The 12457-nt window shown below is 39.5% G+C and overlaps 1 protein-coding gene across 4 annotated transcripts in view; it reads right to left on the minus strand.

Annotated features, from left to right (window-relative positions):
* The window catches only part of Hr39 (nuclear hormone receptor FTZ-F1 beta), an 80272-nt gene that overhangs the window by 25527 nt on the left and 42288 nt on the right, over window positions 1–12457 (minus strand). For all 4 annotated transcript variants that reach the window (XM_028177609.2, XM_089733474.1, XM_028177607.2 and 1 more), the window contains exons 3-11: window positions 9606–9721; window positions 8782–8917; window positions 6338–6522; window positions 4784–4952; window positions 4134–4269; window positions 3610–3748; window positions 2078–2208; window positions 1177–1388; window positions 798–934 (exon numbers count right to left, since the gene is read on the minus strand). In XM_028177609.2, coding sequence (XP_028033410.2) covers window positions 798–934; window positions 1177–1388; window positions 2078–2208; window positions 3610–3748; window positions 4134–4269; window positions 4784–4952; window positions 6338–6522; window positions 8782–8917; window positions 9606–9721 — 1361 coding nt within the window. The remainder of the gene's footprint in view (window positions 1–797; window positions 935–1176; window positions 1389–2077; window positions 2209–3609; window positions 3749–4133; window positions 4270–4783; window positions 4953–6337; window positions 6523–8781; window positions 8918–9605; window positions 9722–12457) is intronic.

The raw sequence follows: 12457 nt of genomic DNA on the forward strand, positions 1-12457 counted from the left end.
GGACATGTCATAGCGCTCGGGAAACACCGTAGAGGGGAACTCATTCCAAAGCCGGATGGTACGTGGCAGAAAAGATCTCTGGAAATGCACTTTGGATGAATGCCGTAGCTTTTTATTTATTGCTTCGGTGGGTGGACGAGCGAGCGACCATGGCTCTGGTGTTAAGTGGTAACCGGAGCCCATAGATATCAACAAACATAATTGCCGCTACCCACCTTGAAACATGAGTTCTAAAGTTCCCGCAATAATAACAGAAATAAAGTAATAACTTTATTTCTGTTTAGTTCACCGAAGCGCTAATGAAAAATTGCATAACGTGAAAGACAAACATTTTTTTTATTGCGTAGTAATGTCATGTCCGCTCTGATGTTAAGTGGTTACCGGAGCCCATAGACACATAAACGCCCTTGAGATATGATGTCTAAGGTCTCAGTATAGTTACAACGGCTGCCCCACCCTTTAAACCGAAACGCTATACTGCTTCACGGCAGAAGTAAGCAGGGTGGGTGGTGGTACCTACCCGTGCGGAATCACATGAGGTACCATCAGTAATTACGCAAATTATAATTTTGCGGATTTGATTTTTACTACACGATGATTATTCTTATATTACGGTGGAAGTCAATCGTGAACGTTTATTAAGTACGCATTTCATTAGAAAAATTGGTACACGCCAGCGGGATTCGAACACCGTTGCACATGCAAATGCACCGGGAGTCTTATCCTTTAGGCCACGACGACTTCTGAAAATGATTAATTATTACGGTCCGATACTGAGCTGTTGATACAAGACTTACGCAGTTGAGGCTGGTGGCGTGCCTCAGCGTGGGGGACACGTGCGCGGACAGCAGCGAGCCTGTTGAGGCCGCGCCCGACAGCGGATATGAACATTGATACGTCGATCTTCCACCCCTCGTCCGATCCTCTCGTATCGCTAACAGAACGAACAGTTTTATAACAACTGACAGACTTCAAAATTAATTTTAAATGCCCAGCGAAGCGGACGGGTACAGCTAGTATAATTATAACTTTAATTAATATAAAATAAAGAAATGGAAATACTATAAATGTATAAATATTTAATTTTTATTTTTTAAAATTATTAAATTGAAATTAAAATAAACAATCGTTTATAACAGTATTCATTCCCAAGATCGGGCGGCGTTGGAATCTCACCTTCCAACTTCATTCCGCAGCCGAGGCACTTGTCGAACCGGCACGCGGGACACTTCTTCCTGGTCGCGACGGTGACCGGACAGTTGCCGCCGCGCAGACACATGTAGTTCTTCCGGTTCTGTACGGTCCGCTTGAAGAAGCCCTTGCAGGATTCGCACGAGAAGATTCCGTAGTGGAAGCCGCTTATTTTGTCGCCGCAGATTGGGCACGGACTGTATAGGATTAAACAATTGAAGACATGAGCGGATGAAGGGGATATTTTAAGAAAATCAGGAGAGGTACAAATTCAGATTCGTGACAGGGAAGATCGAGGGAAAGAGACCGCGCTGGCGCGGTCCGACAAGGTGGTTTGATCAAATCCGCACCACACTAGGGATCGCATTCCACGAAGCCCTTCATGCGGCCAATGATCGGAGGCGCTGGAGGGACATTGCAAAAAGTAAAATCCTGTCAAAATATGATAGACACGACCCTCGGCAGTGAGGAAACGACACGAGGAGGATTATTGCGAAGCACTGCTCTTGCTAGGGTCAGTGTTAGCAACACTCCGGTTTGAGCCACGTGAGCTCACCTACTAGTTAAGGTTACGCTGATATAGCCTCCCAAGGCTATCAGCTTAGGCTTAGCTTAGCTTAGGCAGGAAAAAAAGGAGGATTATTGCACTATCGTTTGTACTAATAATTAAGGTGACATTCGTCACGTACATCTTCGTCAATTAGTTGATGTTTCTGAATTGGTAATCGCTTTAATGGTACAACTAATTTAATACATAATTAAATAAAAGCGGGTAGGTGAAAATAAAAAAAATTATAACATACGATGTTTGCCTGCAAATTTATGTGCAGCGCGCATAGGTATGTCTTTATAGACAATACTTTTCAATTACTGATCTAAGACTGACCTGTTAATCAGCTGTTGTCTGCTGATACCCTGGTGATGATGGAGTCTGTCGTCAGTCGGCTCGGTGTCGTCGTCGTGTGCGGGCGACAGAACACCGGCCGGTTCGCGATACATCACATGCGGATGTCGACCCTGTGCCAATAACATAAGATTCTATTTTAAATGTACAATGTGAAGAAAAAGATTCAATTGACTAAAGATCTATTTAGCATCAGTAAAGCTTTGTTCGGACTAGGCGAGTATTTTAGTCGAGTACCGAGTAATTTAGTGGCTAAACTACTCGCTACTCGTCCGAAAAAATAGAACAAAATGGATTGACTTGACTAAATTATTTACTAACCTACTCGACTAAATTTTTGGTGCTCAGACACATTTAGCTACTAAATTACTCGGTACTCGACTAAAATACTCGCCTAGTCCGAACAAGGCATAAGAGCTGTATTTTTTATTAAAAGAATCGTTCGACGAAACTATAGGTTTTTGATTTTATGCTAGAAAGAGACAGGGATATAACAAGATATGACGTCAAGGTTTAAAGTACGCCATGCTAATTCTAAATAAACAGTCGCTTTGCCACAGCAACGACAAAGCTTTGAGTGATAAGAACAATGCTTTCAATCCTATCTGAGAAGTTCGCGTGTTGCTGGGATATTTAAAAGCAGAATTCATAATTTACTTTGTTGGTAAGGAAGAATTATTTATTATTTATTTGTTTATTATTTATTTCATCGTTTATTTAGAAACCCCACAAGAGTTATGAGGCGAGTGGCGATGTTTTTTTTAGTTTAAGCTTCTCGCGATGCCATTGTTGTCAGTGTCAAATTTATGAGTGGCACCGTCATTTATATACCAGCGATGCCATTGTTGCCGGTGCCAAATTTACGAGTGGCCCCGTCATTTATATACCAGCAATGCCATTGTTGTCAGTGTCGAATTTATAAGTGTTTCCGTCATTTATATACCAGCGATGCCATTGTTGCTGGTGTCGAATTTATGAGTGGCCACGTCATTTATAGACGGGCAATGCCATTGTTGCCAGTGTCGAATTTATAAGTGAGCAAGTCATTTATATACCAGCAATGCCATTGTTGGCAGTGTGGAATTTATAAGTGGGCAAGTCATTTATATACCAGCGATGCCATTGTTGCACGTGTCGAATTTATGAGTGGCCACGTCATTTATATACCAGTGATGCCATTGTTGCCAGCGTCGAATTTTTTTTTTTCTTTTTTTTCCTACCTAAGTGGATAGCCTTGAGAGGCTATATCAGCGTCGCCTTAACTAGTAGGTGAGCTCACGGGGCTCAAACCTAATGACGTTGCTAACACGAACCTTAGCAAGAGCCGTGCTTCGCAGAATCTACCGCCGGATCGGAAACGCGACCCACTGAGAAGATCCGGCGAGAAACTCAGTGGGCTGTGTCTGAGGGTCGAATTTATGAGTGGCCACGTCATTTATATACCAGTTTGAGGCGATAGTGACGTCATCGAAAGCGTGATGCTATAATGTTTTTTGGTTGATTTAAGCCGGTACCTGCACTGGAGACTGTGTGGGCGAGAACTCGGAGCTATAGGAGTAACAAGAAGAGTGCGATGCGTCGCTGTTGTTGCGGGAAAGAGACGGCGTGTAATGTCGAGACGCTCTCGGACTCGCTGAAGGACTGCTGTATACGCTGTTGATAAACATTATATATATTTTTAAAACGTTCTATATCAATATCAATAAAGTTTTTTTTTATTGCTTAGATGGGTGGACGAACTCACAGCCCATTACCGGAGCCCATAGACATCTACAACGTAAATGCCGTCACCCACCTTAAGACATGAGTTCTAAGGTCTCATTTTTAACAGAACAACGGCTGCCCCGACGTTCAAACCGAAACGCGTTACTGCTTCACGGCAGAAATAGACAGGGTGGTGGTACCAACCCGACAAAAACTATTTTGAATTACGTCACATCGCCCCCGATCTGCTTTGGATGAGGGACAAGATGTTTCAGTTGATTGCCATTCGGACATGACTCTTCCCTTCAGACAATGACGTCACTATTTAACTTACCTATGCGTATACATGGAATGCACAGCGGAGTCTGTACTTGCGCTCGACTGGACGCGAGGCAACCGACCCAACAATGGAGACCCGTGAAGAGAGCCCATCAGCTTATCTATACCCACTGACGGCTCACATTTCAAATCTGAAACGATTTTATCGATTTAACGATTTTATCTTAACATTAAAAAATTGAAGATTGTAGTACACGACCTTATGGTATTAAATACAGATAATCCTACTATAACACGATATTTTACAGCACGGTTCCACTCTAACACGAAAAGAAGTTTTTTGTTTAAAATTATTTAGAAAATTACATTAAGCACTACGAGCACACAATATATGGGAATGACCATAGTTGAGACCTGGTGTTAAGTGGTTACTGGAACCCATAGACATTTACAACGTAAACGTGCCACCCACCTTGAGATATAAGTTCTAAGGACTCAGGTATAGTTACAACGGCTGCCCCACCCTTCAAACCGTAACGCATTACTGCTTCACGGCAGAAATAGGCAGGGTGATGGTGTCTACCCGTGCGGACTCACAAGAGGTCCTACCAGTAATTACGCAAATTATAATTTTGCGGGTTTGATTTTTATTACACGATTTTATTCCTTCTCCTGTCTGTTGTATTTGAGGAACAGAAGTCGTACCTGTTAGAATTTCCTTCTTGATGGTCAAATTCTGGACTTCCCCTATGGAAGTCTGCGCCATTACGGGCATTGTGCCCTGGTCGGACAGCGCTAGAGACTTGGCGCTGTTGGTCGGTGAAGACGGACGTCGTGCGGGCGAAAGAGACGCGTTGTCTGTCAGTACTGATATCTGTGGGACGTAAAGGACTTTTGTTTATACAGGGTGTTTTTTTTGTTTACACGGGGTGTTTTTTTATTATACAGGGTGTTTATTTTTGTTATTTGCCCTTGTAGGTAGTGGTTACTGTCGCTCATGGACATCAGCAGTGGACAGGAGCTTGACATGAAAATTATGGAAATAAAATGAATCCGAATATTACGCTGGCAGTAGATACGGTCGAGCTGATAGTCCTTCAACGACAAGTATATTTATGATGCGCGATTCAGTGAGCATATAATGTTTACCGTGTTTAAATGAGGGTAGTTTATTTTCGTTTCGATTTCGATTCTATTACTTTTATATAACCTAATAATAATTGTATTTTACTTTTTTAAGCATTAGCCGGATACAGGGATCGGTACGTATGGCGCAGAACCGGACCGAGTGGAGAAGTTTGACATACAGTCACGATTCTCAGCATTGAGGGAACGATCAGAAAGAAGACATGAACTTCTTCATCCGTTCATACGTTTATCTTTCATGTGCACGAATCAAACGGAATTTAAATATGTTGATATTGATCGATGGGTATTTGTTCTACATATGTACCGTATATGTAAAGCCAAATAAACCAAGTTAAGCGCCTTATAAAATAACAAACACACATTACGTGCACGTGTACAAAACGTTTTCTACACGGAATATTACAGAAGGAGAACTTCTGTGCGAAGCACTTGTGAAAATTTGAAAACAAACTTTCGAACAACTAACTCCCTGTTTGGATTGGCTGTATTATTGAAAAACCTTGACCTAGTTGTAAACGATGAAATTCGAATGTATTTTAGAAATCCGAGTAGAATTTAACGCTAATTAGTTAGAAGGGTTCCGTAAAGCTTCAAAAGTGGGCGTGGAAAACTTCAACCGCTAATGCTGGAAACAATAGCAGCATTTATTTATTCTCGAAATTTGATGTTTTTGCATGATTTAAGTACAATTCACACTTTACCATTACGTGTCGGTGTGAATTTTTATACGTACGTAAACATCATCACATGGTTATCACAGAAAATAAAGTGTTTTTTCATAATAACAATGCAGTGTGCTTAATGCGAATGCGAGTCTGTAGTGACAAACGCAGGGGCGCTGTTCCAACCCCATAACAAACTTAAGTTAAGTTAAGTTACGTGATAGAGAAGTTAAAAAACTCGCACTATGCACACAGAACCGTAAATGGTAATGTATAAAATGTATAATTTTTTTTATTAGATATTTAAGGCGGTAGCCATCATAGATAATTTGACAGATGTCTGACTGTCAGATGTTTTCAAGATAAAATTGCATATATACAAGAGAAGTTTTTTTTTTCAAATACCTTGTTCTTGGTATAAGTAGTGCTTCGGTTTCTAAACACTTACCCTATTCATACTGAGACTCCTCTGGTGGGGCTGCAGAGGTGCCGTATACTTGAGGTCCAACACGCGCTGATCGTCAAGACTCTGGAAGCATTCGTTCTTCAGTGGTTCAGCCTTAATGGTCACGTTGCGGAGCGTATCAATGGAATCCCTTGACGATTGAAGGTCCAACGAATTGCTATTCTCGTCTGTAATTTAATACACAAAATAGTAGTAAAAAGTATTGAAACTAAATTCGATTGCAGATTTAAAATTTTGACAATACACTAAAAGCTCCTTATTTGCGCTTTCTTAATTCGCGTTTTAAAAAATGCGACCCACTTCCTACATTTACGGATTATTTCAGTTTATTTTCTTATTCGCGGATCTAATCGGTACATACACATTGATAAAAATGATTCCAATATGTGATATCCAACCGAATATCCTTTGTAAACGCGTCGTCAAATGAATTAATAAAAAAGTTAAATAGGTCTTATAACAAGTTACTAAAGTACGTTTTTATTTGTCACCTAGGAACATAATATCCACTATAATCTCGTAAATGTATCTAAATTACCATTGCATACACGCGGTTTCTGTATTCGCGGCATATTCACGGAACATAATATAGCCCGCGAATAAAAAGCTCTTACTGTATACATAGATCTATGGTAACTGTTATATGATTTTAATTCTATCCCTGCACCACATTGTCTGTGTGAGATAATCGAACTGGCAAATATTTTTGCCAACTAATATTTTATTCGATTTTCGCGAGCCGTAGAAACAAAAAAACAACTTTTACGGTTTAATCTCGTTTTTTTACATTGTAATGTTTCCGAGATTTAGAATACTTTAAAATTTTCTTGGTGACAGACGAATAGGGTGGTTGGTATTCGTCTACATTTTAATATTCTGCTTACTACCGTCTTAAAGTATTGTCTATAAAAACGTTAAAGGTCTTTCGCATTCTATGAAAGAATGAATGTACTGGTTGGCTCACATGGGCTTTGTGATTTGTGATTTGGCTTGAATTGGTTTGAACGAACGAAATTTAAAAAGCGTCCGTTGATACCTACCCGTGCTCATAAGACACCCTACCACCATTTCATTTTATCTTTATTCCTACGAGGGCTGCACTAAAAGTATCGGGAATGGAATATTTCCACTGTTCCTGTCATATTAAAATCTTTTTAATTGAAAACTCCTTGGTTTTAAAAATCGAATACCATTTATTTATTTAAAAAAAGATTCTCGGTCTTGTCGTGAGGTTTTGTCAAACTTGTTTAGTCGTTGAGAAAATGGAATTGACTCGAGAAAATTCAAGAGCGATGATTTATTATGACTTTCGAAGTGGTTTAACACAAAAACAGTGTGTTGACCGGATGATTTCTGCATTTGGTGATGAAGCCCCATCCAAAACCACAATTTATCGCTGGTTTGCTGAGTTTCAACGTGGACGTGTCGCGCTCAGTGATGATCCCCGTCAAGGTCGTCCAAAAACTGCAGTCACCCAAGAAAACGTTGATGCTGTGCGTAAGCTGATTGAGGAAGATCGACATGTGACATACCGCGAAATTCAGGCAACTTTAGACATTAGCATGAGTCAAATACAAATAATCTTGCATGAACAATTAGGTGTAAAAAAGTTGTTTTCCCGATGGATACCGCATTCGCTCTGTGAAGAGCAAAAAGCGGCTCGCGTTACTTGGTGCGTCAGAACTCTCGAAAGATTCCACGCAGGATCCTCAAATGCTGTATACAACATTGTATCAGGTGACGAATCCTGAATATACGCGTACGAACCCGAAACAAAAAACCAGTCACGAGTTTGGGTGTTCGAAAATGAGTTAAAGCCAACAAAAATTGTTCGTTCACGGAGTGTTGCAAAAAAAATGGTGGCCACGTTTCTCTCCAAAACCGGCCATGTTACGACTATTCCTCTTGAGGGACAAAGAACGGTTAATGCAGAATGGTATGCTAGCATTTGTTTGCCACAGGTCATTTCTGAACTCCGTAAAGAGAACTGCAACCGCCGCATCATCCTCCATCACGACAATGCGAGTTCTCACACCGCGCACAGAACAAGAGAGTTTTTAGAGCAAGAAAACATAGAATTATTAGAAGAAAATAGCCGGATCTCCACCCGCACGGCAGGCAGTGTATGTGGGAGTTGAACCTCACTAAAACTCCTGCCGCTCACAACCGGCGCGCCCTACCTTGGACCGGGCCGGAGCCCAATCGGGCTATTGAGACGGCGGGACAGGTTTGACGCAGAGCACATTACATCCATCCCGCCGTCCCGCTGTTTGATGTTAGGGCTTGTTAAACGTTACATTAAAAGCGTTAAAAAACGTTACATTACATTAAGAACGAGCGCTTTTGTTTTTCGCTCAGCTTTTTAGGGAGCCATGAAAATCCCTGCTTATTTCATTGTATATTGTATTGGACAACTGAATACTGACCGTTATTGACGCTTGTATCGATGACCATCTCGGAGTCGGACAGCTCTCCCTCCCAAGACATGGGTCGCTCCCGATCGTGGAGACTGTCACGTTGGGTCCCGCTCGACGAGCGCTGTTTCTTGCTTCGCATGTTCACCTAAAACATGAGTTTGCTCATTTTTAATCTCATATCGGAGGTTTCCATCGTTCTATTTTATTTTTATTGAATAGATGGTTGGACGAGCTCATAGCCCACCTATTTAGTGGTTATTGGAGCCCATGGACACGTACAACGGAAATGCGCCACCCAACTTGAGATATAAGTTCTAAGGTCTCAGTATAGTCACAACGGCTGCCTCACCCTGAAGGGTGAAACGGTGAACGGTTTGAAAACCGAAACGTATTACTGCTTCACGAAATACGCAGGGTGGTGGTATCTACCTGTGCGGACTCACAAGAGGTCCTACCACCAGTAAGACTGGATCGTTATCCGTCCGTTAGGATTGTTTGGACTGGACTTATAGTGTGTTAGATTACTAGGGTAGATACCGTCATGACGCTTTTTTCTGCTGCTAAGCATTTATCCGTTCCAGTTTGAAGGGTGGACCAGCCATCATGCCTCAAGCTGGGTGCTGCATTCACGTTGAAATGGCTATGGGTATTATCCATCGGTCATCGTTGATAGGACGTGCATCTCGACACATGACGGCAAAACACCTCTTTAATATTAATAGATTTTATGAACTGCATGACCAGCTCAGTGATGATAAAAATGTCAATATTAATAGAGATGCAACGATACTTAGTTTATCGAGAACAGAAAATTTGTGTTTGTTAAAACATACCTCGTATTGATGTTGAGTGAAATCGATTTTGGAGATTTCCGCATCAGTCGAGTCTTCGTCGTGTGGTTCCGAAGAGACGCTGATTCGTACTCCGCTCGAACTATACGAGAATGGGCCTGAAACAACATACATGTGACGTCATTCATTTTTCAGCGGATATTCATGGTCAAAATTTTATGTGTATCAAGTTTTTAGTATAGGATGTATGAGTCATGTTTCCTTAGTCTATCTAATTTACAAAAATAAAAAACAAATTGTCTGTGGCCCATTACTACCGAAGCTATTACATCACTAAAATGCCCGCAATTATCTATTTGTCAAAAAAAAAATACTGATACAAATATCTAGAATTCTGTGTAAATGAGCAATTTTAACATCGAACGCCGAATCTTTAACGTCAACTAACATATTATTATCGAGGATGGCAACATTACAGGAGACCCATATAATGTTAAAATTTGGAAAGAATACCATAACAAAAAAATTGTTCAGCATGTTAAAAAATTTGAATGGAGTAAGCTTAATTGAAAATCAATTAAAAATATCGAACTGTTGATGCTAATACCAAACAAAACAGACCTTTAATTACAAAGATTAATGCCGCGTATTAAGTGAAATGTCGCTTAAACCAAATAGCCTTTCACCCCTCGATATATATTTTAGCAATAAAACCGTAGATTCCGTACCAGTTAGTAGGCACATAAGTCGTGTAGTAATAGTCTCAACCAGTCTATGTAAATCTGGTTTAATAGTGCCGGTATAAGTAACGCCATCTATCGCCGATTAGTCGAACGAATAACGAAGGATATAGTAGCACCTAGAACGCTCGGGAAGTGCAACGCCATCTATTGTCAGATTGCGGAAAACAATACTAGAGATGTGTGGAATATTCTCGATAAATCTAAGGATGAGGTATCGGCTATAAAAGCGTTGTAGAGATGATGTTGTACTCGAAGCGAAACAGCGTACGGATCACCTGAAGCGAAGCGGAAGAAGCGAATTGAGCGTTTTAAAGTGTTTGTGAAGTGTTTAAATGTTCTAAGTGTTGAATACAGTGTTAACTTGTAATTCAGTAGAATTTTATTTATCCCGAACCCCAGCGCGTAACAATAGTCTAAGATTGAAGGCGCGAACACATCGTAATGGTGGCACATTATACATTTACCATAACATGCACTCTTCACTACATAGTATAAAATAAAGTCGCTTTCTCTGTCCCTAGATCTGTCTGTATGTATGCTTAAATCTTTAAAACTACGCAACGGATTTTGATGCGGTTTTTTTTAATAGATAGAGTGATTGATGAAGAAGGTTTATATGTATAATAACATCCATTAAATAGTGGAGAAATCAATAATAAATTACAGTTTCCGAAGCGAAGCGAGGGCGGATCGCTAGTTTATGTATATTAAAGTAACTGTAAATACCTAAATATTTAAGTAGATGTGACCCGTGCTCCCGCAGTAATGGAAGTTCGTCGCCCCTTACGCTATCACCGCTTTTTTATTATAATTTTATTACGTGATGTGAATCATTATCTCGACAGCGCGTTCGTACTTACCGACGGAAATTTCGAAGTTTGTTGACTGCTTTAAAAGCGCACTTTTAACTTTGGTACGTATAATGAGCATGTTTTTTCGCTTTTACTAAACACAGAAGTGCCTACTGTATAGTGTGAGATCTATACTAATATTATAAAGAGGAAAGATTTGTTTGTTTGTTTGTTTCGAATAGGCTCCGAAACTACTGGACCGATTTGAACAATTCTTTTTCCATTAGAAGCCGACATTGTCCCTGATGAACATAGGCTACTTTTTTTTTTTTTTTTTTTTCATGTGTGTTTTAATGTTTCCGAAGCGAAGCGAGGGCGGGTCGCTAGTGTAAATATAAACGCTTCCTTTTAAGTTATGTTTGGAAATAGTAAAAGCGAGCCATAATCAACATCAATAATAAATAATGGCTTAAAAAAACTAACAAAATACGCTTTTATAGAAAATCCAACTAAAAAATTGAAAATAAATTTTATTAAATTTGAATTAAAACTAGTGTAAGAAAAAATGATTTTATTGTAAAAAAAGATTTAATCCGACGCTTTAAAGGGGGTCAAAATCATGTTCAAAGATTCCGTTACATACTAACATACATACGTCTGAAGCTAATAAAAACGCAATAAAAATGACGATATTTTAACAATTTAACCCCGTGGTTGTTAAGCATATATGCCTTAGAGATGATTTTTCAGAACAACTAACAACAATTTTCTGCCAACAGTTTAATTGTTCGTGTCCTGGTATTTGATTATGTTCATAATGGTACATATTCATTATTAAAAAAGTTTTTGTTTACAACAACCTAATTAATTGTCAAAATGAGAAAACATAAAAATGACGTAGTGGAACATCGCGTTTTTCTATCTCGCACGTAAGTATTAACTTAGTGGTCGTGCCTCAAGACGGATTCGTGTATAGTATGTATTTACTCTATCGTTTTATGTTTTTTTTTTTTTTTTCTAATTGAAATATTAATTATGTACCTAATTAACCTATTAAACACATTATAAAGAATGACATTTTTCTCCTAGATTAATATTGTTATAGATCAAGAACTTGGGAGGGAGCTTAAATATTTAAATCAATGCTTAAATCGATCGATTTGCGGTGTTCAAGGGAAAAAAAAACTGGGAATATTTTCATACATTATTTATTGCATTTTCACTGAAATCGCAACTTCATAACAATCGTATTGTATAATATGAATTTAGATTTTATATGGACACGATTTTTTTAATTGGTTTTCTTCAAGCCGCACAAATATGAGAGAGAGGAAAACCATGGTTTGACCAGCCCTGACTT

The sequence above is a fragment of the Bombyx mandarina genome, chromosome 15, assembly GCF_030267445.1.
Source record: "Bombyx mandarina strain Sakado chromosome 15, ASM3026744v2".
NCBI lineage: Eukaryota > Metazoa > Arthropoda > Insecta > Lepidoptera > Bombycidae > Bombyx > Bombyx mandarina.